General features: G+C 46.1%; 1 protein-coding gene across 1 annotated transcript in view; it reads left to right on the forward strand.

Annotated features, from left to right (window-relative positions):
* LOC140186818 (dynein axonemal heavy chain 3-like) overlaps positions 1–24,733 on the forward strand; it is a 428,385-nt gene that overhangs the window by 117,550 nt on the left and 286,102 nt on the right. Inside the window, 2 exon segments of the mRNA XM_072241409.1 lie at positions 19,841–19,993; positions 20,187–20,325. Coding sequence (XP_072097510.1) covers positions 19,841–19,993; positions 20,187–20,325 — 292 coding nt within the window.

The following is a 24,733-nucleotide window of genomic DNA, read 5'->3' on the forward strand; positions in this document are numbered from 1 at the left end:
TCTCTCAGTACGGTCACTGTTTATGTGACCTCTTGGTACAGTAACTCTGTGCGTGTGACCACTCAGGATTTTCCTGGCTGTGTCCGCTACAAAAGTCAACTTGGAAAATTGTGTTGGCGGCTTGGTGGGTCATCCCTTTGCCTGGAGCACCACTCACTTCCTCTATCCGGGAGTGTATCTGAGTTCCACTGAGGAAGCCCGGCTAGCGAGCTACTGATGAAGGTTTCTGCCTGGCTGTGACGCAGGTGGGCCACGCCTCATGCAATTCTGTACCAGGGAAAGGAGGTAGCCATAAATCAGCCAGAGACCTCCATGGTCTGGTACCAGCTGGTCACTTAGGTTCCACCCACAGTTTTTGTCTGCAAGACCCAGAAGAAGCTGGTGGATTTCTTCTGGAGCAGCAGGGGACCGTGTGTCTCTGCTGTAGTCCTGAGTCTTCCAGTTGTGAGGGTGGTTCATCACTGTGTGTGTGCATACCCAACGAGAAGCTCTCCGACCCAGCACTTGGCACAAATAGCTGAATGCGGTGCCCCGCCTGCGATGTCATGCACAAAGCAACACACTTTGTTTGCCGGGGATATTGCCTGCAGGGGACAGATGGCAGCCAGCAGTGACCATTAGTGTGTGACCCTGCAGGGGGACAGATGGCTCCCAGCAGTGACCATTAGTGTGTGACCCTGCAGGGGGACAGATGGCAGCCAGCAGTGACCATTAGCATGTGGCCCTGCAGGGGACAGATGGCAGCCAGCAGTGACCATTAGCATGTGGCCCTGCAGGGGGACAGATGGCAGCCAGCAGTGACCATTAGCATGTGGCCCTGCAGGGGGACACATGGCTCCCAGCAGTGACCATTAGCATGTGGCCCTGCAGGGGGACAGATGGCAGCCAGCAGTGACCATTAGCGTGTGGCCCTGCAGGGGGACAGATGGCAGCCAGCAGTGACCATTAGCGTGTGGCCCTGCAGGGGACAGATGGCTCCCAGCAGTGACCATTAGCATGTGGCCCTGCAGGGGGACAGATGGCAGCCAGCAGTGACCATTAGCGTGTGGCCCTGCAGGGGGACAGATGGCAGCCAGCAGTGACCATTAGCGTGTGGCCCTGCAGGGGACAGATGGCTCCCAGCAGTGACCATTAGCGTGTGGCCCTGCAGGGGGACAGATGGCTCCCAGCAGTGACCATTAGCATGTGGCCCTGTAGGAGCTGCCTCTGTTTTATTGAGAATTTAGTTCCGATCTAATACTAAGGCAACGTCCACACTAGACCAGATAATTTTGAAAACGCCCGTTTCTCGTAAAAACGATAGGCGTCCACACCAAGCCTTTTTGAAAATACCTCCGTCCACATTAAAACGGGTATTTGGGCGAATCTTCTCCTACTGGGCATGCGCAGGATACACAGAAAACAAGTGGCATGTTTGGTGTCAAATCTCGCTTTGGAAGTCCACGTTTGTGCAGTTACAGACTAGAAAAACTTAAAAGGAATTGCTTTTGGCTTTCACGCAGGAGGACTTAAAATTAAAAAAAAACAAATACTGGAGCGTATGGAGGCAACTGACAGGGAGTTCACGGACGGTATGAACCGGCAGATGACGAACATTGAAAAACTGACTAACTCTGCTGCATTAATAAAGCACCTTGTTAAATGTATAACACTGCATCAGTGTTATCTTGTATTTCCATACAATGTCACATTAGGCTGTTACACATCTATTGTCAGAGAAGTACTTGCATAAGTAGGTAAACCACCTTCATACAAGCAAGGACAGAAAACAGAGCAAAGTGAGTATACTTATTTATTCAGTAAGCTATGGGTCAAAGTATTTGGTGAGTACATTTCTAACTCTTCTGGCTTCAGTCTCGTTGCCATAACCATATAACCATATAACAATTACAGCATGGAAACAGGCCATCTCGGCCCTTCTAGTCCGTGCCAAACTCTTACTCTCACCTAGTCCCACTGACCTGCACTCAGCCCATAACCCTCCATTCCTTTCCTGTCCATATATCTATCCAATTTAACTTTAAATGACAACATCGAACCTGCCTCAACCACTTCTGCCGTCTATTCTGAAATTGTTAGATTGTGTGAGGGGTAATCGAGGCAGGGGTACATCAGATACCAGTGCCACTATTACAATTAACACCAATAATGTATGATGGGTCCCCACCATCCTCCAGTGACAGTGAGACCCTGGGAAATTATAATCATGAAATTCCTCTCCATCCCACTTTATCTTTTCCACTGAATGTAGTCTGACGGATTAGATCGGACTTGTCAGGAATATCAATACTGCACTCCTGTCCTATGATGGCACAAGTGGCTCCACTCTCAGCTAACACAAAATCGAGGACCATACCATTCTGCAAAGCACAGGTCTAGTAGCTACTATTTCAGTGGTTAATTCTTTTATCTGCAATCGTGTGCCCTCCAGAGTTAAGGCAGTGCTCATTAGCTGAAACCATCTGCATCAATTCTTGAGCTGCCCTGCCTGCCCCACACGTAGGAAGCATAATGACCCAGAACCTTTCTGTCCCTGTAATTGCCCTCTTCCTTCGCAGATGGGCAAGGGGGTTTGAGTCATGAGTGCAATGTCCCGCTGGTACAACAAATCGGGGGGACAGCACCCGGTCCAGTTAAGTGGTAACCGGAGGTAAGCTTGTTCCCTACATATCCAGTATGTGCCATTTAATAATCGCAGGGACCTTTCATAGTGCTGTGCTCACCCTGCCATAAATCAGTCTTTTCTCTGCACCTACTCCTTCCCATTAACTGACCTGTCTTGTTTGCCTGGTACCAGCACCTTTCAGCTGTTTGAGTAGCAGTATGAGATCTAGGCACATAATGATTTGTTAAATTATAGTGAGGCATAGACGATCCCTCAGAGCAGTTTCCCTTAGAGAATACCAATCCAATCGACATCCATCTAGCTTGTTCTTCTGCTGATTATCTCCTCCCCCGCCCCCACCCCTCCGTGTCCATTCCTTCCCTTCGTCCGGCCAGTAGTAGCTTTTAGAACTACTGGTTTTTAACTGAGGCATTCTCGCTCCTTCTCATTGAAGGGAATTGGCCATAAGGGTGCTCATATAGGGATCCCCATACACACCCAACAACTGACGACATTAGTCCCTGTGGTGTATTCATGAGCTAAGCCCATAGGTTTTCTCCGGCATAATAGTTCACACAACAAAAGTAATTTCTTCATCGTTCAGTTTTCTGTCTTCCCTTCAGGAGAAGATAACAGTTATTCTGCGAAGCAGCACTGTGTGATGTAAGATACGCCTTTCACGTATTAATGGGGGCAAATCTAAAACCTGAATGAAATGGTTTGTGCGAATGTAAGGGACACAGAAATCCAGAGAGAGGGTTAGAGGGAATCTGAGGAAGAACTCTATCTCCCAGAGGGGCTTTAGAATCTGGATCAGACTGCCTGAGGGGGTGACCAAGGCAGAGGCTCTCACTGAACTTAAAAACCATCTGGATGAATCAGCGAAGTACAACAGGCTCTAGTCCAAACATGGATTAGACTGATACATGGGATTGGTAGAGGTGGGTACTCGATGGTCAGCACGGACATGATGAGTCGAAAGGCCTGTCTTTGTTTTATGATTCTGTTCTTGTAGTATTGGATGTTGAAAGCAATTGGTCTCAATTCAGGCTCAGTGTTGATGCAGAGCGCTGGAAGACAGACCACAGCGATACGCCTTGCGATATCGATCACTGGTAGAACATCTGAGTCACTAAAGGGGTTGGAACAAAGTAATTGACTAGTCAATCCCCAGGATCTGAGATAATTGTTGCAGAATGAAATATCTTACACAGAACGTTCTGATACTTAGTTGTCAAGGTTACTGGCACACCTAATGAAAAGGGCAGGAGTGAATCTGAAAACTCTCTCTGAGCAGTTTCTAAACCTCAACCTGTTCTTTCTGTCCCAGTTACCACGGAACCAAAGTTGATCTGTGCTATTGATGATATGCAAAGTAACCTGATAAGTCTGACAACCAAATATAAGCCTTTTGGTTATTCATACATGTTGAATGTTGGGGGACTGTCACAGCAGTTCACACCAGGTATCTGTCTCATTGCAAAGCTTACACCATTCTTCAATTGCTGATCCACATTAGAAATTTGACCAAATTCCCACCACCGTGTTGTTTTTAATCTATTCTTCACTCAATGCTGGAACACAGCACGTTTACCTTGGACTTTAAAGGGATAAATCTTATCTATAAATATAAAACAGTTATTGTTGGAAATACGTAGAACATCAAGTTATGAAGACTCCAGGACCGTGCAGCAATAAATTACTTTTCAGGTTACTTGAACAATTCCGGGGCATTTTTAGATGCTGGGCTCAGGCACTGGGGTGGAGGGGACCAGTGATCATCCCGATTGCTATCCCCTGCCTCATACAGGACTAGGGTGTTTCCATGGCTGTAGTGTATGCTACAGCAGGCACTTCCTGCACTTGGGCATCTCCAGATCAGCACCATTCATGTTCCCTCCTACGGACCATTGCCCACCATCAGGCAGAAATATAGCCCAAGAAAATCTGCAGATGCTGGGATCCAAGGCAACACATACAAAATGCTGGAGGAACCCAGCTGGCTCGGCAGCAGCGTCTGTGGAAAGGAACAAACAGTTGATGTTTCGGGCCGAGACCCTTTGTCAGGAAAATATATGACAGGTATAGGCAACCTGTATCAAGGGAGTCTCTTCATACGAGGTGGGGTAGAATTCAAAAGACAAGTTAGGAGGGCAGGAGGAGGTCACAAAATAAATATCCTTGCATATATCAGGGGCAAGAGATTCAAGATCAAGTTCAGTTTCAAGTTTATTGTCATCTGACTCTGCATATATACAGCCAAATGAAACCACGTTCCTCCGGACCACAGCACACCCACAATACATATATCACACACAGCACATAAAACAAAATAAGTTAATAAAATATAATTCAGAATGCATGTAAGTATGCAGCACAGGTAAACAGTAAACAGTTCGCTGTCTTTGTGATGAGACCTCGGTGTTCATTAGTCTCACAGCCCGTGGGACGAAGCTGTTACCCAGTCTGGCAGTCCTAGTCCTGATGCCTCTGTACCTCCTTCCTTAAGGTAGTAGGTCAAGGAGAATTTGGAATGGGTGGCAGGGATCCTCAACAATGCTTCACAAACGTCACAAATAGGAAGAGGGAGACCTTGGTGATGCTCCGGATTTTTTTAACTATTCTCCATCGAGTCTTGTGGTCCAGCGGAAAGTTGTTAGGGAGTCAGAATCCGGTTTAATACCACCGGCATACTGTATGTCATGAACTTTGTTGGCTTTGCAGCAACAGCTCCATGCAATACATAATAATAGAGAAACGTATTACAGTAAGTGTGTGTGTGTGTGTGTGTGTGAGAGAGAGAGTATCTGTGTGTGAGTGTGTGTGTGTGTGTGTGTGTGTGTGTGTGTGTGTGTGTCAGAGTGTGTGTGAGTGAGTATCTATGCTTGTGTGTGTGTGTGTGTGTGAGTGAGAGTATCTGTGTGTGTGTGTGTGTGTGTGTGTCAGAGTGTGTGTGAGTGAGTATCTATGCTTGTGTGTGTGTGTGTGTGTGAGTGAGAGTATCTGTGTGTGTGTGTGAAAGTGTGTGTGTGCATGTGTGTGTGTGAGTGAGAGTATCTATGTGTGTGTGTGAGTGAGAGTACCTATGTGTGTGTGTGTGTGTGTGTGTGAGTGAGAGTATCTGTGTGTGTCTGTGTGTGTCAGTGTGTGTGAGTGAGTATCTATGTGTGTGTGTGTGTGTGAGTGAGAGTATCTGTGTGTGTCTGTGTGTGTCAGTGTGTGTGAGTGAGTATCTATGCGTGTGTGTGTGTGTGAGTGAGAGTATCTGTGTGTGTGTGTGTGTGTGTGTGTGTGTCAGAGTGTGTGTGTGTGCATGTGTGTGTGAGTGAGAGTATCTGTGGGTGTGTGTGTGAGAGAGAGCGAGTGTGAGTGCCTCTGTGTGTGTGTGTGAGTGAGAGTATCTATATGTGTGTGTGTGTGAGAGAATCTGTGCGTGTGTGCGTGTGTGTGTGTGTAACAGTAAATAAGTAGTGCAAAAACGGAAATGAGAACAAGGCATGATCTAGGTGTTTGGTGTCCGTAATGGTGGTCGCACCTTTCTGTGCATCGTTGCTTGATGATGTCCTGGCCTGTGGAGGCTGGTACCCACGGCAGAGCTGAATAAATTTGCGGCATTCTACAGTTTACATCAATTCTGTGCCGTAGACCACCCCCCACCCCGCCCATACCAGACAGTGATGCAGCCAGTTAGAACGCTCTCCATGGTACAGCTGTAGAAATCTGCGAGTGTTTTAGTTGACATACCATATCTCCTCAAACTCCGAATGAAATATAGCCATTGTTGTGCTTTCTTTGTAACTGCGTCGATATGCTGGGTCCAGGTTAGATCCTCAGGTATATTGACACCCAGGAGCTTGAAAATGCTCCCTCCCTCTTTCCACATCTGATACCTCAAGCAGGACAGGTGTGTATTCCCTTGTAATACCCTTTCCGAGCTCCACAATCAGTTCCTTCATTTTTCTGTCGCTGAGTGCAAGGTCGTAGCTGATACATCTCACTCCTCTACGCCCTCTCTTCACCATCTGAAATTCTGCCAACAATGGTTGTATTGTCAGCAAATTTATAGATAGTATTTCAGCTATGCCTAGCCACACAGTCATGGGTATAGAGAGAGTAGAGATGTGGGCTAAGCACACATCCTTGAGGAGCGCCAGTGTTGATCGTCAGCAAGATGGAGATGTTATTTCCAATCCGCACAGATTGTGATCTCCAGTTAAAACATCAAGGATCCAATTGCAAAGGGAGGTACAAAGGCCCAGGTTCTGGAGCTCTTTGATCAGATCTGTAGGAATGATTGTACTAAACGCTGAGCTGTAGTCACTAAACAGCATCCTGACATAGGTATTTGGATTGTCCAGGTGATCCAAGGCCACGCGAAGAGCCAATGAGATTGCATCCGCTGTAGACCTATTGTGGCAATAGGCAAATTGCAGTGGGTCCAGGTCCTTGCTAAGACAGTTAATTCTAGACATGACCGACCTCTCAAAGTATTTCATTACCATTGATACTGGATGATAGTCGTTAAGGCAACTCATCCGGCTCTTCTTGGGCACTGGTATGATTGTTACCCTTTTGAAACAGGTAGGAACTTGCAACTGTGGCAATGACAGATTGAAAATGTGTTTGAACATCCCTGCCAGTTGGTTGGTATAGGTTTTCAAAGCCCTAGCAGGTGACAGACACACTTTTCTTGGTCTTCCAGTTGGGTACAGGTATTGATCATTACCGACACTTGGACGACAAGCTCTGCCATCTTCTTCAGAGATGGTGCCCGGGCATGTCTAGTCCGATGGTATTTATACCCCCAATGTCCATCCCTCCTGATTGGTTAGTCCTCATCCAACCATGTTTCTATTGTTCCACCTTGTATACAATCAAATTCCAGTCCTTACTAAGAGCAAGACCTTCATCTTTGTTAAAATTCTTTACCTCTAGTTTTATTTCAATGGCTTCCATCACTAGGTGGCCCCAAAGCCATTGGTGTGGCAGTAGTTTTGTGCTGTCAAAGTCAAAACTATGGCCATTACGAATAAAATATTCTGCTACCATTGATTTCTTTTGGTAACCCAAACAGATACAGCTCCTGTGTTCCTTCCACCCTGCGTCCCGTGTAGCCAATATACGCTGCTCTGCATTCACAGGGAATCCTGTAAATGCCAGCCGACCTGTGTCCCGCGTCATCTGTGATCTGCATCAGCTGTGACTTGAGCTTCTTTACGGGTTTGTGGATGGTATTAATCCGGTATTTCTTCAGGAAGACGGGCGATAGCAATGGGTTCCTCCTCGTTGTTAGGTTTCCAGGTGTTTCCATCAGCTCCTTTAAGGGTCCAATCGATTTCCTTCACCTTGTAGCCATCCTGTAGGGACATTTTGCATAATCATCTTATTTTCTTGCAGAGACTCTCCGGGTCTGAAATAGTTTTTGCACAGTTAATCAAAGTAGAAATAACCGCTTTACGTTGGGAGGTGTGATGAGAACCGCTCTACATTGGGAGATGTGATGAGAACCGCTATGTTGGGAGGTGTGATGATGGTCATTACAGCTCAGGTATAAGTCCATGTGTGTGGGTTTCCAATTGATACCGTGTCAGAGGACACTGTCCAGTTTCCATTGTGTTATAATGTCCAGGAACAGGAGGCAACCTTTGTAAATTGCATGTTCAGATGGTCGTGGATCTGTTGGGAGTGCCTGGAGTCCATGAGGCCACACTACAAAGGTGTCAACTCAGCATCCTCTCCTCAAAGTCCTTCGTGTAGAAATTGGCAATAACTGGCAACAAGAGCAATCCCATAACCACTCTGTCCGTTTGTTCACACTAGTTCCTCTTATAGAGGAAGTACATCGATGTGTTCAAAAAGATCAATTGTACCTTTATCAAACCCTAACCACAGGAGGACCAAGCTGTCCTTTAATAGGAACCCTCCTGAACAGGGACACCATGCCAAGACTGACCATATCCTCTGAGTTCAGCTGGATGTTGCTTATTGCTCTAACGAAGTCGGTTGAATTCGTGATGTGATGCTCACAGCTCCAGACGCAGTCATCCCGGCCATTGTGCACTGAAGCGGTCTGTCAAAGCCTGAAAGCCATAGGACCAGGCTGAAGGACAGCTTCCACCCTGCTGTTGAATGGCTCCCTGGTATCATGAGACGGACTCTCGACCTGGTCCAGCTTTGCACCTTACTGCATGGCATTTTCTCTTTAACCATAACACATTATTCTGCATTCTGTTAATGTTTGCCTCAATGAATCGATTGGTATGGATGGCATGCAGATCAAAACTATCCACTGTACCTGACTATATCAGAATAATAAACCGATTCCCCAGTATTTGTGCTATGTTGGCAGCCATTGCTGACGAAGTGGGAGACTGTGGTCATGTGGATAGATCCACCTTCCCAAAGTACAACCAATGTATTTCCTGTTGACAGAGATGTGTCACTAATCTTGTCATTCAGATGAATATTTGAAAATAATTTTTTATATTTGCTGTAGTGACATTCTGGAGAGCAAATCAGTATAAACCCCTCCCTCAGAGTCAAAATTATTTATCCCTGTCAGTGACCACTTAGCACAGAGAATATTATAAACCCGCTCTATCTAAAGGCTGATTTATACTTGTGCGTCAAATGTACGCCGTAGGTACGGTGTAGCCGTGAACCCTACCCTATACTCTATGCTGAACCCTAAGCCATAGCCTAACGCGCACCTCTCCCAAAATGTAACTACGCATCGTGGCAACGCAGACCGAACAACTGTGATTGGTCCGCTTGGTAGCATCGCATTTCCTCCTACGCTGCAATAGCTTCCCATTGGGCAACTGAAGGGCAGGGAAGGAACTCTGGCTGCAATGCTTTCCATAAAGCTTTACAGACCTACGAAATTATGGAGGACCCTGTGCTTGACGCCAGTTTGTAGCTAGCTGCTACAGCCTGTTGACTTCCACCTGACGCTAAAACTCGAATGGTGATTGCCAGTCTCTGAGTATACTGTGCGCACACTGATGCGAGATAAATGGTTGGAGAGGATGAACCAAATTGTCAAATCTACCTGCAGACATCCGAAAATATTTGAAGTGCATTTCCTCGTCCATGTCCAGACAAGCACAGAAAATTCACCCTCCTTCGGTTTCAGTCGCCATTGTTTGAAGTTTGAGTTTCTTCGTGTTGAGTTTCAACACGAAGAAACTCAACACAGTGGCATAGAAACCCCTCCGCCAACTAGCGTTTTGGCGGTCAATTGCAGAGCAACGCAGACACACCAACGCACAAGTATAAATGCTCACAATGGTGTAGCCCACCTGCGTAGGCTACGGCGTAAGCTAGTACACAGAGTATAAATCAGACCTTTGCACAGTATGTGTACATATATAAATTTTAAATTGTCCCATTCACACCTAAAGATTGAATCACTGTGGAGGTTTTCTTACTCTTGTGAGACTAAATTTGTTGTCATGTCTTTCCTGACAAAGGGTGGGGAGGTCACTCTGCTTGGCAGGTGAGACTTGTGGCTGTGAAACAATCTCAAGATCTGGGGCCTCCTCCATGGTGGTTGTAAGAGTCAACTCTGGGCCTGCAGGACGTGGTACTGACAGCTCTTCTCTAACAATGGACTCTGGTCTCCTCAACTCCAGATGATGTCAAACGTAACCTCCGCTGTGTAGGAGAGTGGTCCGGTTCTGTCCTTAATCTTTCCTATCATCTTCACTTGTTTAGAAGTGGAACAGCGAAGCTCCTTGCTTGAGCAGTTCTCAATTTATATCAGCTGTTTGTCCTGCATACTCCGTCCGAGATTGGGTTTGAGCAGATGCAAGTGTGAGCGTGAAGGACCACCAGGAAGAGCATAGCTGGTGAGCTGTTGGTTGTGGAGTGTGCTGCATTGTGACATGCAAGGAGGAAATTGGTGAGCTTCTGATCCAATGTTAGTGTAGTGTGTTCTGCTGACATCGCTCAGAGAGCATTCTTTAGACTCTAGACAAAACTTTCTGCCAAGCCACTTGTCCCTGCGTGGTACAGTGCAGAGATAATATGTCTTATTGCATTCATTTTCAGGAATGACTGAAACTGTTCTTCAACAAACTGTGCTCCATTGTTACTGACTTAGTGTTCTGGCACACCGGTCTATGTGAAAAGGCTTCTTAACGCATCAACAGCTTGCAATGCTGTAGTGGAGGCTATTGGGAACACTTGTTAGCTGCATCCTCTACCATTAAGAAACTTGTGCCCATGACTAGACTGGCAAAATCTACATGAATCTTCTGTCAGGAGAACGCAGGCCATTCCTAGGGGTGGAGAGGTGCTGCTCTTGGCAACTTCTGGATGTGTTGGCATCCCGCACAATCCATGGCGACCTGCTCGAGCTTCTGATTTATCCCAGGCTGCCAGACAAAGCTTTGAGCCAACACTTTCATGTTGACCGGTATGTAGCTCCTCCAACACTGTTCTCAGCTTGGATGGTACAATTCTCAATCCCCACAGAAGGCAGCCCCGTCAAGGACAAGTTCATATCAGTGCTGGTAAAAATGGGGTAATTGGAAAGTCTGCTGCACATTCCAGCCATCTTGGGTGGCCATGTAGACCCGAGACAGTGTGGGGTCTTTTCTGGTTTCCCTTTGTATCATCTCTGCTGTAATATGGAGACTTTTGATTTGAAGAAGGGAGAATAAGTCAAGAGGAGTGTCCTCGTTTGTAAATATTTCAGGTATTTCTTTGCCAAGAGTAAATGGGACAATCCATCAGCATTTCCATGATTAGTTGTCCTCTTGAATGCGATATTGTAATTGCGTCCTCCAAGAAACAGAGCCCATCTCTGCATTTGTGCTGCTGCTGTTAGTGGAACCCCCTTCAGTGGATTGAAAATGGACACCAGTGGTTGATGATCGGTAACGAAGGTAAACTCTCTCCCATGAAAGTACTGGTTGAAACATTGTACACCTCAAACCAGACTCAAGGCCTAGCTGTCAATCTGTGCATAATTTTTCTCTGCAGTGGTAGGGGAAGGTGATGCTAAGACACATCCATCACCCATAACATGTGGCATGACTACACCTGTACCACAAGATGAGGTGTCACTGGACGATGCGGATCATAAAGTGTGAGTACAGAGTCTGATGTCATCAATTCCTTTGTCTTTTGAAACGCCAACTCACACTGCTTTGTCCATTACCATTTCTTCCTGATCTGCAGAAGTAAGTTCAAGGGGTGGAGTACCGTAACCAAGTTTGGCAGGGATCTGTTATAGTAATTGATAAATTCTAAAAAGAATCACAACTATAACACATTCTTTGGCGTTGGGACATCCACCACTGCTTGAATTTTCTCAGCAGGCTTGTATAAAACTGGTCTGTCAATTGTGTGACCACAGTACATGCTTGGTTTAAAAATTCACACTTGTTGCATCGTTCAGAGCAGTGGCAAATTGGAGACCAGAAGCATGAGAAGACATAGTTCACTCAGGTTTGCCTATTGAGTAGAAAAGACAGTTTGGTACTTTGAGCAGCAGCCAATCAATGTTCGGGATTGATTGACAAGAACAAGTTGAAGTGAGGCAGGGGCCAGCAGAGCAGCCATTCTTGGAGTGGCCATTCTTGGAGCGGGCAGAGTTAGACTGGGGATTTAGCTCTTTGAGGCTTCAGTCAGAGAAGGAGAATAAGCTGCAAATAGAGGTTTTTTTCTCCACCACTCCTTCTTTATATTTGATCACTTAGGACAGTAGAGATGCTAGGCAGGATGGTGGAATATTCCTCTTGCGAGATTGGGAAGGCAAAGAGGCGTCCAGTGTCCCTGACCATTACAACTACGGAAGTGCATTCAGCTGCAGCTTCTAACACTCCACATTAAGGAACTGGAGCTGGAAATGGATGAACTCTGGATCTTTAGGGAGGCTGACAGGACACTTAGAGAGGCAGTTATGCCCAAGGTCCAGGACACAGGAAACTGGGTGACAGTCAGGTAAGGGAAAGCTGTTAGGCAGTGCAGAGTACCCCTCAGCAACAGTGGTTACCACTTTGAATACTGTTGGGGGGACAGTGTTCCCTCTAAGTGTGTGTGTGAGTACGCACACACATCCTTTGCTACTGGCTCACACAGGAACTTAAACTGTGCACAAAAGATTGTCACCCGCTACCTTGTTGGCATGTTCAGTATATTTCACAATCGCACACAATCACATTTCCTTTTCCAGCTTCTGATGCGAATGGTGTTGACAATGTGGAGTTTGCGATGATTTGCAGACTTTAGAACTGGATTATTTATACTGTTTTTATTGAAGAAATTATTGATTCACTATGTTGAATTCCAAAGAAGCAAAGGGCGTGAAGTACAAATGAACTGCTAGTTCATTTAAAGCAGAATGGCTTAATGACCATTTCAAGCAACTTCAATAACATGTGAAAAGATTGATATTATTACACACCGTCGTATAGTCTATAAGACTCATTGATGTGTATTATTTTATTTCTTTTAAACAATGAACAACAAACTAGACTTGGTAGTTTATTATCCTTAGAGTAGCTCCAGGGTTACTTCCAATTAAAAATTCAGTGTGCACATGTTATTGTCACTGGGCAAAAAAATGCCCAGCTCAAGATTTTTACGCACACTGGTCATTACAAATTAGAGGGAACATTGTTGGGGGAGTGGCCCTGTGGACGAAAATCACAGATGTCAGGTCTCTGGCACTGAGTCTGTGACTCAGAAGGGAAAGGGGGGGAAGAGACGAGCTGCGTTGATAGGGAATTCATTAGGGGAACAGAAAGGAGGTTCTGTATCCCAGATATTATGTTGCCTCCTGGGTGCCAGGGTCTGGAACTTCTTGGATCAAGTCCTCAGCATTCTTAAGTGGGAGGGCGAAAAGTCAGAGGCTGTAGTCCATGTAGGTACCAATGACGTGGGTGGAAAGAGTGATAAGGTTCTGCAAAATGAGATCAGGGAGTTAGGTGCCAATGTAAAGGGCTGAACCTTCATGCTGAAAAATGGCAAATGGAATTTAATACAGACAAGTGCGAGGTCTTGCACTTCGGTGAAGTAGATTTTACACAGTGAATGGTCGGGCACTGAGGAGTGAGGTAGAACAAAGGGATCTGTGAATTCAGGCTCATAATTCATTGACAGTGCCGTCACAAGGAGATAGCATTGTAAAGAGCGATTTTGGCGAGTTGCCCTTCATAAATCAAAGTACTGAGTACAGGTGATGGATGTTATGTTGAAGTTGTATAAGACATTGGTGAGATCTAATTTGGAGTATTGTGTGCAGTTCTGGTTACCTAGTACTGGAAAGATGTAAATAAGGTTGAAAGAGTACAGAGAAAATTTGCAAGGCTGTTGCTGGGTCTGGAGGACCTGAGCTATTCCTAAAGATTGAATGGGTTAGGACTTTTTCCATTGGAACCTAGAAAATTGAGAGATTTGATAAAGGTATAAATAAGGTAAATGCGAGCACAGAGGTTGTGTGGGACTACAGCTAGAGGTCATGGGTTAAGGGTAAAAGGTGAAAAGTTTAATGGGAACATGAGGGGAAACTTCACTATGGTGTCAGTGCAGGTGGATTGGAGTAGGCAATTTAAATGGTTCAGCATGACTAGATGGGCTATATTGATCTATGACTCTATGACTCTCTCAAGCTCTGAGCTCATAGTCTTCTAATCTTTTTAGAAGATATTTTGGAGATGTTCCTTATCATCCTCACTGGTAACACTGAGCCAGCTGGTCCATAGCTTTCTGCCAGAGTATAGATGCAGATGCCGCTCCAAGCGTTAGCCTGTTATAGTGATAAAGCCCTTTGTGATTGTTTATGGTGAGAAACACTTCGGATTCTTCTTCCATCACCATCTGAAGGTAGGCCTCAGCTAACTCCACTTTGTTGAAGTGTTTTCCTCCAGAAAGGTTTGCAAAGATATCCTCCATCCTGGATAGAGGCTATTGATCTACTTTCAGTACTGGGTTGATGGTGACTTTAAAATCAACACAGATCCTGATAGACTCGTTCTTCTTGGCTACTGGGCTCCACTCAACCTTGGAAAGAATTCCTTCAGCAATCTCACTCACTGGCTACTTTATCACAGATAGTATAAGCAAACGGATGGGCTTTGTAACACTTGGGTGTGACATTTTACTTTAACACTATTTTACCTCTGATATGTTTGAGTTTTCAAATGCCATCCATGGACACTGCTGTGGCATCATCCAGTACCTTTCTTGATTCACTTTTAGTTGGCTTTATTTCAGGGTATGTCGCATGCAAATTGTGGATGGATTTACAATTTGGTTGGAGTTGTCTCAGTCATTCACAGCCCCACAATGCTGTCCCTCCTGGTTTTACCACATACAAGCCCAATGTGTCTTGTTTATTGTTGTATTTCACTGTTACAAGTTTCATTCCCACAGGAAGAAGCCAGAGAGTGGTGGTAGAGAATTGCTTCTCTGAGTGGAGGCCTGTGACTAGTGGTGTGCCACAGGGATCAGTGCTGGATCCATTGTTATTTGTCATCTATATCAATGATCTGGATGATAATGTGGTAAATTGGATCAGCAAGTTTGCTGATGATACAAAGATTGGAGGTGTAGTAGACAGTGAGGAAGGTTTTCAGAGCCTGCAGAGGGACTTGGACCAGCTGGAAAAATGGGCTGAAAAATGGCAGATGGAGTTTAATACTGACAAGTGTGAGGTATTGCACGTTGGAAGGACAAACCAACGTAGAACATACAGGGTTAATGGTAAGACACTGAGGAGTGCAGTGGACCAGAGGGATCTGGGAATACAGATACAAAATTCCCTAAAAGTGTCGTCACAGGTAGATAAGGTCATAAAGAGAGCTTTTGGTACATTGGCCTTTATTATTCGAAGTATTGAGTATAAGAGCTGGAATGTTATGATGAGGTTGTATAAGGCATTGGTGAGGCCGAATATGGAGTATTGTGTTCCGTTTTGGTCACCGAATTACAGGAAGGATATAAATAAGGTTGAAAGAGTGCAGAGAAGGTTTACAAGGATGTTGCCGGGATTTGAGAAACTCAGTTACAGAGAAAGGTTGAATAGGTTAGGACTTTATTCCCTGGAGCGTGGAAGAATGAGGGGAGATTTGATAGAGGTATATAAAATTATGATGGGTATAGATAGAGTGAATGCAAGCAGGCTTTTTCCACTGAGGCAAGGGGAGAAAAAAACCAGAGGACATGGGTTAAGGGTGAGGGGGGAAAAGTTTAAAGGGAACATTAGAGGGGGCTCCTTCACACAGAGAGTGGTGGGAGTATGGAATGAGCTGCCAGACAAGGTGGTAAATGCGGGTTCTTTTGTAACATTTAAGAATAAATTGGACAGATACATGGATGGGAGGTGTATGGAGGGATATGGTCCGTGTGCAGGTCAGTGGGACTAGGCAGAAAATGGTTCGGCACAGCCAAGAAGGGACAAAAGGCCTGTTTCTGTGCTGTAGTTTCTATGGTTTCTATGGTTTTATGGAGTTATGTTTTCCCCAGTTTAAGTTCTTAGTTGGATATCTGCTGGCTTTGTTTCAGCGTCATGGAAGTGCTATTCAAACTCACTTTGTGTAATGATAGCCGAGCCGGTGTCCAATTCCATTTTAATTAATTTGCTGTTCACTTCTGGTTTCTTGATGGTTTTCACATTGACAAATCTCAAGGCTACCCAGTCTTGTGTCACTCTCATTATTATCAGATTTTTCATCAACAGCGTGCAGATGAGTGCTCTTTTTGAAACTGCAATTTTACTTTTTATCTTTTTCTCTTCCTCGGCTGTCCGGTCATTTTGGTGTGCCCGACATGCTCTTTGCATGTGCCGTACTTTGTTGCATTTTCTGCAAGTTTTGCCTTTAAACCTGCATTGGTCCGCTGTATGTGAGCCGTGCCAAAATGGTAGAACAATTTGTTTGTTCAGGTAGGTTTCTGTTTAGACGCTGCAATTTTGTCCACACTCACTTTCATTCCTGACTGCAACCCAACTGCATCTCTGGTTGCTGTTTCCATTCATACAGTGATTTCAACTGTTCTTTTAAACATGAGTTGTGTTTAAGTTAGGAGCTGTTTTAGAATGCTTTCTTATAAGATTCCACAAACTAAACAATCTCCCGATGCATCATTAAGCCCATTACTGCATGGATAATATCTTCAAATCAGCTACGTAGCTGAAATGAACTCTCCTTCTTTTTGATTCCACCTATGAAACCTAAAGTATTCTGCAATCAACAAAGGTTTTGGTTCTAAATGTTCCTGCATTAGGTTTCGATAGGTACATTTAATGTCAGAGAAATGTATACAATATACATCCTAAAATTCTTTTTCTTCGCAAACATCCACTAAAACAGAGGAGTGCCCCAAGAACGAACGACAGTTAAATGTTAGAATCCCAAAGCCCCCTGCTCAACTCCCCCCTCCCATGCACAAGCAGCAGCAAGGCAACGATTCTCCTTCTCCCACCAGCAAAAAAAGCATTGGCACCGCCCACCAAGCACTCAAGCATGCAGCAAAGCATCAATAAAGACACAGACTTGCAGTACCCCAAAGACTACTCGTTCACCCGGTAATTCAACATACCACAGGCTCGCTCTCTCCCTAATAAGGGAAAAAGAGATGTCCCCATTTTACAACGAGAGGGGAGACATAACAAATCAACTCGCTGATTTATGGAGTTAAAAGTCTGATGTGTTGCTTTTTCCAAACTCTGTCCCCAAAGAACTCGGGTCTCTGGGCACACAGCCAGCTCACTGCTTACGATCTTCTGTCTCCCACGACGTATCAGGCGGTGGCACTGGCCTTGAATCCACCCGCCTCCAGAGCCATGGAAATCCGGCACCCTGATGGCGTGCTGCTCTTTCAGGCTGCATCTTTGGCATATTGAAAAGCAGCTGGCTGTGAGGCCCCGAGAGTGGATCCCATTTCTGCAAAGAACCGAAGTCAACGTGTAACTCCAGGTCAGGGTCTTCAAAAGATCTGTGAAAGGGAAAAAAAGAGATATCGAAGATAGAAATAGAGCTGTTTCCGCAGAGCCTCGTAATTTTTAAGCCTCCCTGGTAATTTCTAAGGTAGGGACATGTTCAGCACAACTCTGTGGGCCGAAGGGCCTGTATTGTGCTGTAGGTTTTCTGTTTCTATGTTTCTATGCAAGCAAAGGAATCACCGTTAAGCGCCATCATCCTCCTAAGCTCTGCCTTTATTACATTCATGATATCAGCAAAGCTCATTTCAGCTGGTTTGGTTGGAGTAATCAAACATCTAAGCAAACGGCATATTTTTCCACCAATTACACTCATCAAAACTGGCACTCACTTTTCATTGGCTGTTTCATTTGTTTCAAAATACTGCTCAATTCATTCAGTATACATCATCCAGTTATCTGTTGTGCAATCAAATGAGTCTGTCTTTCCAATGTAGCCAGCCATTTCTGCTTTCATTTAATTTATTGTTATCATCTGCTAGTTACAGTTTATGAGCCCATGAATTTCATCCACTTTCATCTATTTTTTGAACTCGACTATATATCTCCTCCTCCTCCCAAAGAAAAGGAAATGTGCTGTGATTTTTTTAAGTTGAACATCTCACTGCACTTCAACAGGTAGGTAGTCATCTCGGGTTCATTTTAAAACCTACCTGTCACCATTGATATGTTTTATAACTCCAGAAACTAATCGAAAGCAAAACATGGGAGATGCGTGTATGCTTCGTTTTACTTTAGTGAGGTGTTCACATACGATGGGGTAGCATAATGACGTATGCCATTCACTTACTTTTACATTACATGTAATGCATTATACAAAGAATGCTTCATCAAACAATATATGTTTACAATATTACTGAAATGTTAAATGCACTATGCCTACTTCCCTCCTCCCTCCCTTCCTCCCTTCAACTTCTATTTCTGTTGTCACTCTCAAATATTCTTCAGTCAGCAACAATGTGATGAGGACGTCTAGGTTTGCCAGACCACATGCAGTGAGGAAACCCTACCCCACCCACCACTGGCTCTCGGTAGAACCTCCTTCAGCTCTGGTTTGGGATGAGAATCAGCCTGTTAACAGTTCCTATCAAGGAGGGGAGGGCCAGCTGTCTCATGGTTACAGTGACCCCAGGGCCAATCCCGACCTTGGATACTGTCTTGGATTTCACACTTTCTCCTCTCTCGTCCCAGTGGTGTGTGAGTCAGTGGGTTAACTGGCTGCTCTACTTTGTCCCTGCTATGGATCTGTGCAAAAAGAATCAAAAGAGTGTTGGTGGGCATGTGTGAGAGAAAATAAGAATAATTGCCACCCCCCAACCCAGAAAAGACTGATGGACAAAATGGTCTCCTGGATCACAGGAAGTACTTGAGGGAGGTGTGGATGGTGTGCTGGTGGGAGCAGGACCCCTGGGTCTGGTGTACACACGCCACATGTCGCATAGAATTCACAGCCCAGTTCACCCCTCCCTCACCCCCACCACCATTCCCCACCCACAGCACTCTCCACCCACCTCTCACCTCACCCATATCTCACCCCGTCCCACCACTCCCCACCAACTCCAAGCTCACCCATCCCACCACACCCCACCTACCTCTCACCCCATCCCACCCCTCACCCACCCCACCACACCCCACCCACATTTCACCCCGTCCCACATCTCACCCCTCACCTCAAACCACTCCACCACTCCCCACCCATATCTCACCCCACCTACCTCTCACCCTGTCCCACCACTCCCCACCCATGCCTCAACCCTCACCTCAAATCACTCCCTGCACCTAGATCGCACCCACATCTCACTCCACCTTACATTCCCACCCACACCTCACACCCCACCACCACTCCCCACTAACTCCCACCTCACCCCACCCTCCAGCCCCACCCACACCACACCCCATCTCACCACTCCCCACCCATATCTCACCGCATCCCACCACTCCCCAGTCACATTTCACCCCACCCAATCTCTCCTCACCGCACTTCACCCCCGCAACCTTGAACAATTCCCCACAACCATCTCACTCCATCCAATCCCAGCCTCACCGCACCCCACCCTGCCTCACTCCATCCAATCCCATCCCCATGCTCACCCCAAATCCCTTCACACCTACCTCCCTAGCCCTGCTCAACCCACCCCTCTCCACCACCTGGAGCACGACGGGAGAGGTCTGATGAGACCGGGAGGATGTTGCAGGTACCCACTGTACTGACAGAGACCCTGTGAGCCAGCAAAACTTTCCATCCCAACTCCCAACTAACAGCCCTCTCCTTACTGCGCCCCCAGGTCGAGGAAGTGATGAAGACATCGCTGGCTGGAGTGATGCAGCGGGCACTAGCGGCCTGTCCCCAGGTCTCCAGAGATCAGTGGGCACTAGGCTGGCCTGGCCAGGTCGTGTTGGCATGCAGCATCGTATACTGGACTGCAGCTGTCTCACAGGTGGGTCATGGTTGCCACTGGCAGAGCAAGACCCCGCGGGCTCCTTCGGACAATGCGTGGTCTCGAGGAGTGCTCAGGTCCCGATTCTGCAATTGTGTGAGGACCTTGAGGCACTGAATGGGAAGATGAACTGAGTCAGTCTGTTAGGTGAGTGAGTGGTCTGCAGCATGGTTCAACTCTGATCTTCTTGCAGGCGATCACCCAGAATGAGCTGAAAGGCTTCCTGAAGAAAAGCAATGAACAAATTGAAGACATTGTTGCTCTGGTGAGGGGCAAGCTGACTAAAATGGCTCGAATTACTCTGGCTGCACTCATCACCATCGATATTGACGGTGGGTGAAGTGTTCTGTTGTTAAATTACACTGACCTCACTTCTAATGCCTGAACATTTCTGTAAGGGAATGTCAGTCTGCTGATTACCGTCATTGACACATGCTGCCTGCTAGATGAACATCCTGACTGTATAAAATGTGTTTCTGCACTCCCACCTGCTGCCCTTTCTCCACCAAGATTTCTTCCCTCCTGTGCGATCATGATAGAATGTCTGCCACAGTCTGCAGCTGGACGATGCTTCAGTTTGCAGCTGGATTATGGGGCAGTCAGCAGCTGGATAGTGCAGTAGTTTGCAGCTGGCTTGTGGAATGGTTTGCAAGTGGAATTTTGTGAAAGCATTTGCAGCTGGATTGTGGAGCAGTTTGCAGCTGGACTGCAGTAGTTTGCATCTGGGTTGTGGTACATTTTGCAGCTGGATTGTGCAGTAGTTTGAAGTTGGATTGTGGAAGAGTTTGCAGCTGGATTGTGGTACATTTTGCAGCTGGATTGTGCAGTAGTTTAGCTGGATGGTAGAGTGATTTACAGCTGGATTGTGCAGTAGTTTGCAGCTGGATTGTGGAATAGTTTGCAGCTGGACTGTACAGTAGTATGTGGCTGAAATTTTGTGGAAGAGTTTGTAGCTGGATTGTGCAGTAGTTCAGCTGCATGGTAGTGATTTACAGCTGGATTGTGCAGTAGTTTGAAGCTGGATTGTGGAAGTATTTGCAGCTGGATTGTGCAGTAATTTGCTTCTGGATTGTGCAGTAGTTTGCAGCTGGATTGTGCAGTAGTTTGCAGCTGGATTGTGGAGTACTTTGCTTCTGGATTGTGCAGTAGTTTGCAGCTGGATTGTGGAGTAGTTTGCTTCTGAATTGTGTAGTAGTTTGCAGCTGGATTCTGCAGTAGTTTGCAGCTTGAATATTGAGTGGTTTGCAGCTGGATTGTGCCTTAGTTGCAGCTGGAATGTGGAATGGCATGCAGCAGGATTGTAGAACAGCTTGCAGCTGGATTGTGCAGTAGTTTGCAGCTGGAATGTGGAATGGCGTGCAGCTGGAATGTGGAATGGTGTGCAGCTGGATTGTGGTTCAGTTTGCAGCTGGATTGTGCAGTAGTTTGCAGCTGGAATGTGGAATGGCGTGCAGCAGGATTGTAGAGCAGTTTGCAGCCTGATTGTGGTGTCGTTTGTGACTGGATTGTGGCAGATTTTGCAGCTGAATTGTGGGGTTGATTGAAGCTGTATTCAGCTGGACTGTGGCAAATTTGCACTGGATTTTGGTGTGGTTTGCAGCTGGATTGCCGTGCGGATCGCAGCTGCTTTAAACTGGGCAGAGTTTGCAACTGGATTGCTGACTGCATTTGAAACAGAAATTTTAGGACAAAATGCTGTGTTTGCTTTATTTTACCCGGACCACTGCAGATCTAAAAACACTGAGAAAGCCATTTAACTATGCACAATATACTTTATATCTTCAAAACAATTACCCATATTTGTACCATTTGGAATCATTTCTACATTGGAGAATACTTCAGCCCTAATCAAATGGCGGCCTCTGTGGCATCAGCTTTGCCGACAATGAAAGGATCCAGTCATGAACAGGTGATTGTGTGAAAACTCAATCCACCAGTTTAATTTGGTTGGAAAGGGGTAACTATGGTAACTGTGATGAGTCAGACTGCTATCGACAGGTGTCTGGACAGAATCTTTGCACAAAATAGAAGTTGGAGTTTCACTGTTGCGAATGCAATCCGATTTTTAACTGGACACTCCTGATTAACCAGGTTAATTGGATTGATTAGTAATAGTTAAAATGCAATCAAACAACAAACAATTAGTCATATTCTGTAGGAGTGACTAATATTTACAGATTAGAAATAAACAAATGTTTATCAGAAGCTTTTGACACATGAGCTGTGGCAATAATTAATAGGGTACACCAGTCAGCAGCATTTTATTTTGAGGTTCAGCATGGTAACAGACACTTCCAGTCCAACAAGCCTGCGCCTCCCAAAAGAGCCCATGTGACCAATTAACCCGTTTGATTGGGGCACGACTGCGCAAGTGCGTAGACGTCAGCCAGCGGGAATAGTGAGAAGAGTTTAAAAGGAGACACCTTACAGTAGCGATCCCCAACCACCAGGCCGCGAGGAAACGATATGATTTGGCGATAGGAGTCAGCTGCACCTTTCCTCATTCCTTGTCACGGCCACTGTTGAGCCATTAACATGCGAGGTCATTACCCGCGCGTCATCCATGTCAGCGCGGGAAGAAGATCAACTCCTCGAGCTTGCAAATGACGGCAGGCTGAAAAGTACGTTTGATATAACACCTCTGCCGGCATTCTGGATCAAAGTCAAGGCTGAATACCCTGAGATAGCCACGAAGGCACTGAAAACGTTGCTTCCATTTCCAACATATCTCTGCAATGAAAACTAAATTGCGGAATAGACTGGACATAAGGAACCCCCTTCGAGTATCGCTGTCTCCCGTCACCCCTCAATAGGACCGTGTTGTTGCGGGGAAACAAGCCCAGGGCTCCCACTGATTCAGCGATACTGGTGTGTTGTAATGATTTTATATGTTTATATGGGGAAAATATGTGCTATGTGTTTAATATCCAAACGTTACTTAAAATGTTATGATGCTATTGACTTATATAACCATACAACAATTACAGCATGGAAACAGGCCATCTCTGCCCTTCTAGTCCGTGCCGAACGCTACTCTCACCTAGTCCCGCCGACCTGCACTCAGCCCAAAACCCTCCGTTCCTTTCCTGTCCATATACCTATCTAATTTTTCTTTAAATGATATCGAATCTGCCTCTACCACTTCTACTGGAAGTTCGTTCAGCACTTACTTCAAGCTCCCCTGTCGTCCCCTGATAATTGACTTATCACTATATTCATGCAAGGAAAATATGCGCTGTGTGTTTAATATTAAATTCGTTAGATAAACCCTTTTAGAAACGAAATTGAGTGTATTAGCCACTTATCACCTATATTCCAGTCGTGATTAACACCCCCCCCAACAGAATCGCCAAAAATGATTTTAAAAATTGGCACATACATGGATACGCAAATTACGCATGCGCACTGGTGCCCGCGCAAGGCTTCATGGTTATTGTAGTCTATCGGGGTAAACGTATCTGACTGCTACTCTTGTCCGTTGGCAACCCTACCCTCCTCCACCCACCCCCCCCACCCCCGGTCGGCCGGTCCGCAAGAATATTATAAATATGAAACCGGTCCGCAGTGCAAAAAAGGTTGGGGACCCCTGCCTTATAGAGTGGGCACCAGAGTAGAGGGAGACAGAGTAGAAAGGCTTTGACTCAACGAGGCTTCAGCATTAACGGGTCGAGGAGTGGTAGGTTGCCTGTGTTGAATACAGACAGGAGGTATGTGTGTGAGGCCGGTGTTCTGTGCTTGGTGTCAGATGTGGGAAGTCCTGGAGACTCCCAGCCTCCCGGACGACCACGTCTGTGCCAGGTGCGTTGATCTGCAGCTGCTTAGAGACCATGTTAGGGAACTGGGGATGCAGCTCATTGACCTTCGTCTGGTCAGGGATAGTGAGGAGGTGATAGAGAGGAGCTATAGGCAGGTAGTCACCCCGGGACCACAGGAGACAGAGAAATGGGTAACAGTCAGGAGAGGGAAGGGGAAGAGTCAGGTACTAGAGAGTATCCGTGTGGCTGTACCCCTTAACAATAAGTACTCCTGTTTGAATACTGCTGGGCCTACCTGGGGGAAGCAACAGTGGCCGCGCCTCTGGAACAGAGTCTGTCCCTGTGGCTCAGAAGGGTAGGGAAAGGAAGAGGATGGCAGCAGTGATAGGGGACTCATAGTTAGGGGGTCAGACAGGCAATTCTGTGGACGCAGGAAAGAAACACGGATGGTAGTTTGCCTCCCAGGTCCTAGGGTCCAGGATGTTTCTGACCGTGTCCACGATATCCTGCAGTGAGAAGGAGAACAGCCAGAGGCCGTGGTACATATTGGTAGCAAAAGCATAGGCAAGAAAATGGAGGAGGTCCTGAAAGCAGACTACAGGGAGTTAGGAAGGAAGTTGAGCAGCAGGACCTCAAAGGTAGTAATCTCGGGATTACTGCCTGTGCCATGTGACAGTGAGTATAGGAATAGAGTGAGATGAAGGATAAATGCTTGGCTGAGGGATTGGAGCAGGGGGCAGGGATTCATATTTCTGGATGATTAGGACCTCTTTTGAGGCAGGCGTAAACTGTACAAGAAGGATGGGTTGCATTTTAATCCCAGGGGGACCAATATCCTGGCAGGGAGGTTTGCTAAAGCTATTGGGGAGAGTTTAAACTAGAATTGCTGGGGGATGGGAACCAAACTGAAGAGACGGAGGAAGCGGCGGTTGGCTCACAAATAGAGAAATCTTGGAGACAGTGCAAGAGGGAGGATAGGCAGATG

The sequence above is a fragment of the Mobula birostris genome, chromosome 23 (assembly GCF_030028105.1).
Source record: "Mobula birostris isolate sMobBir1 chromosome 23, sMobBir1.hap1, whole genome shotgun sequence".
Taxonomy (NCBI): domain Eukaryota; kingdom Metazoa; phylum Chordata; class Chondrichthyes; order Myliobatiformes; family Myliobatidae; genus Mobula; species Mobula birostris.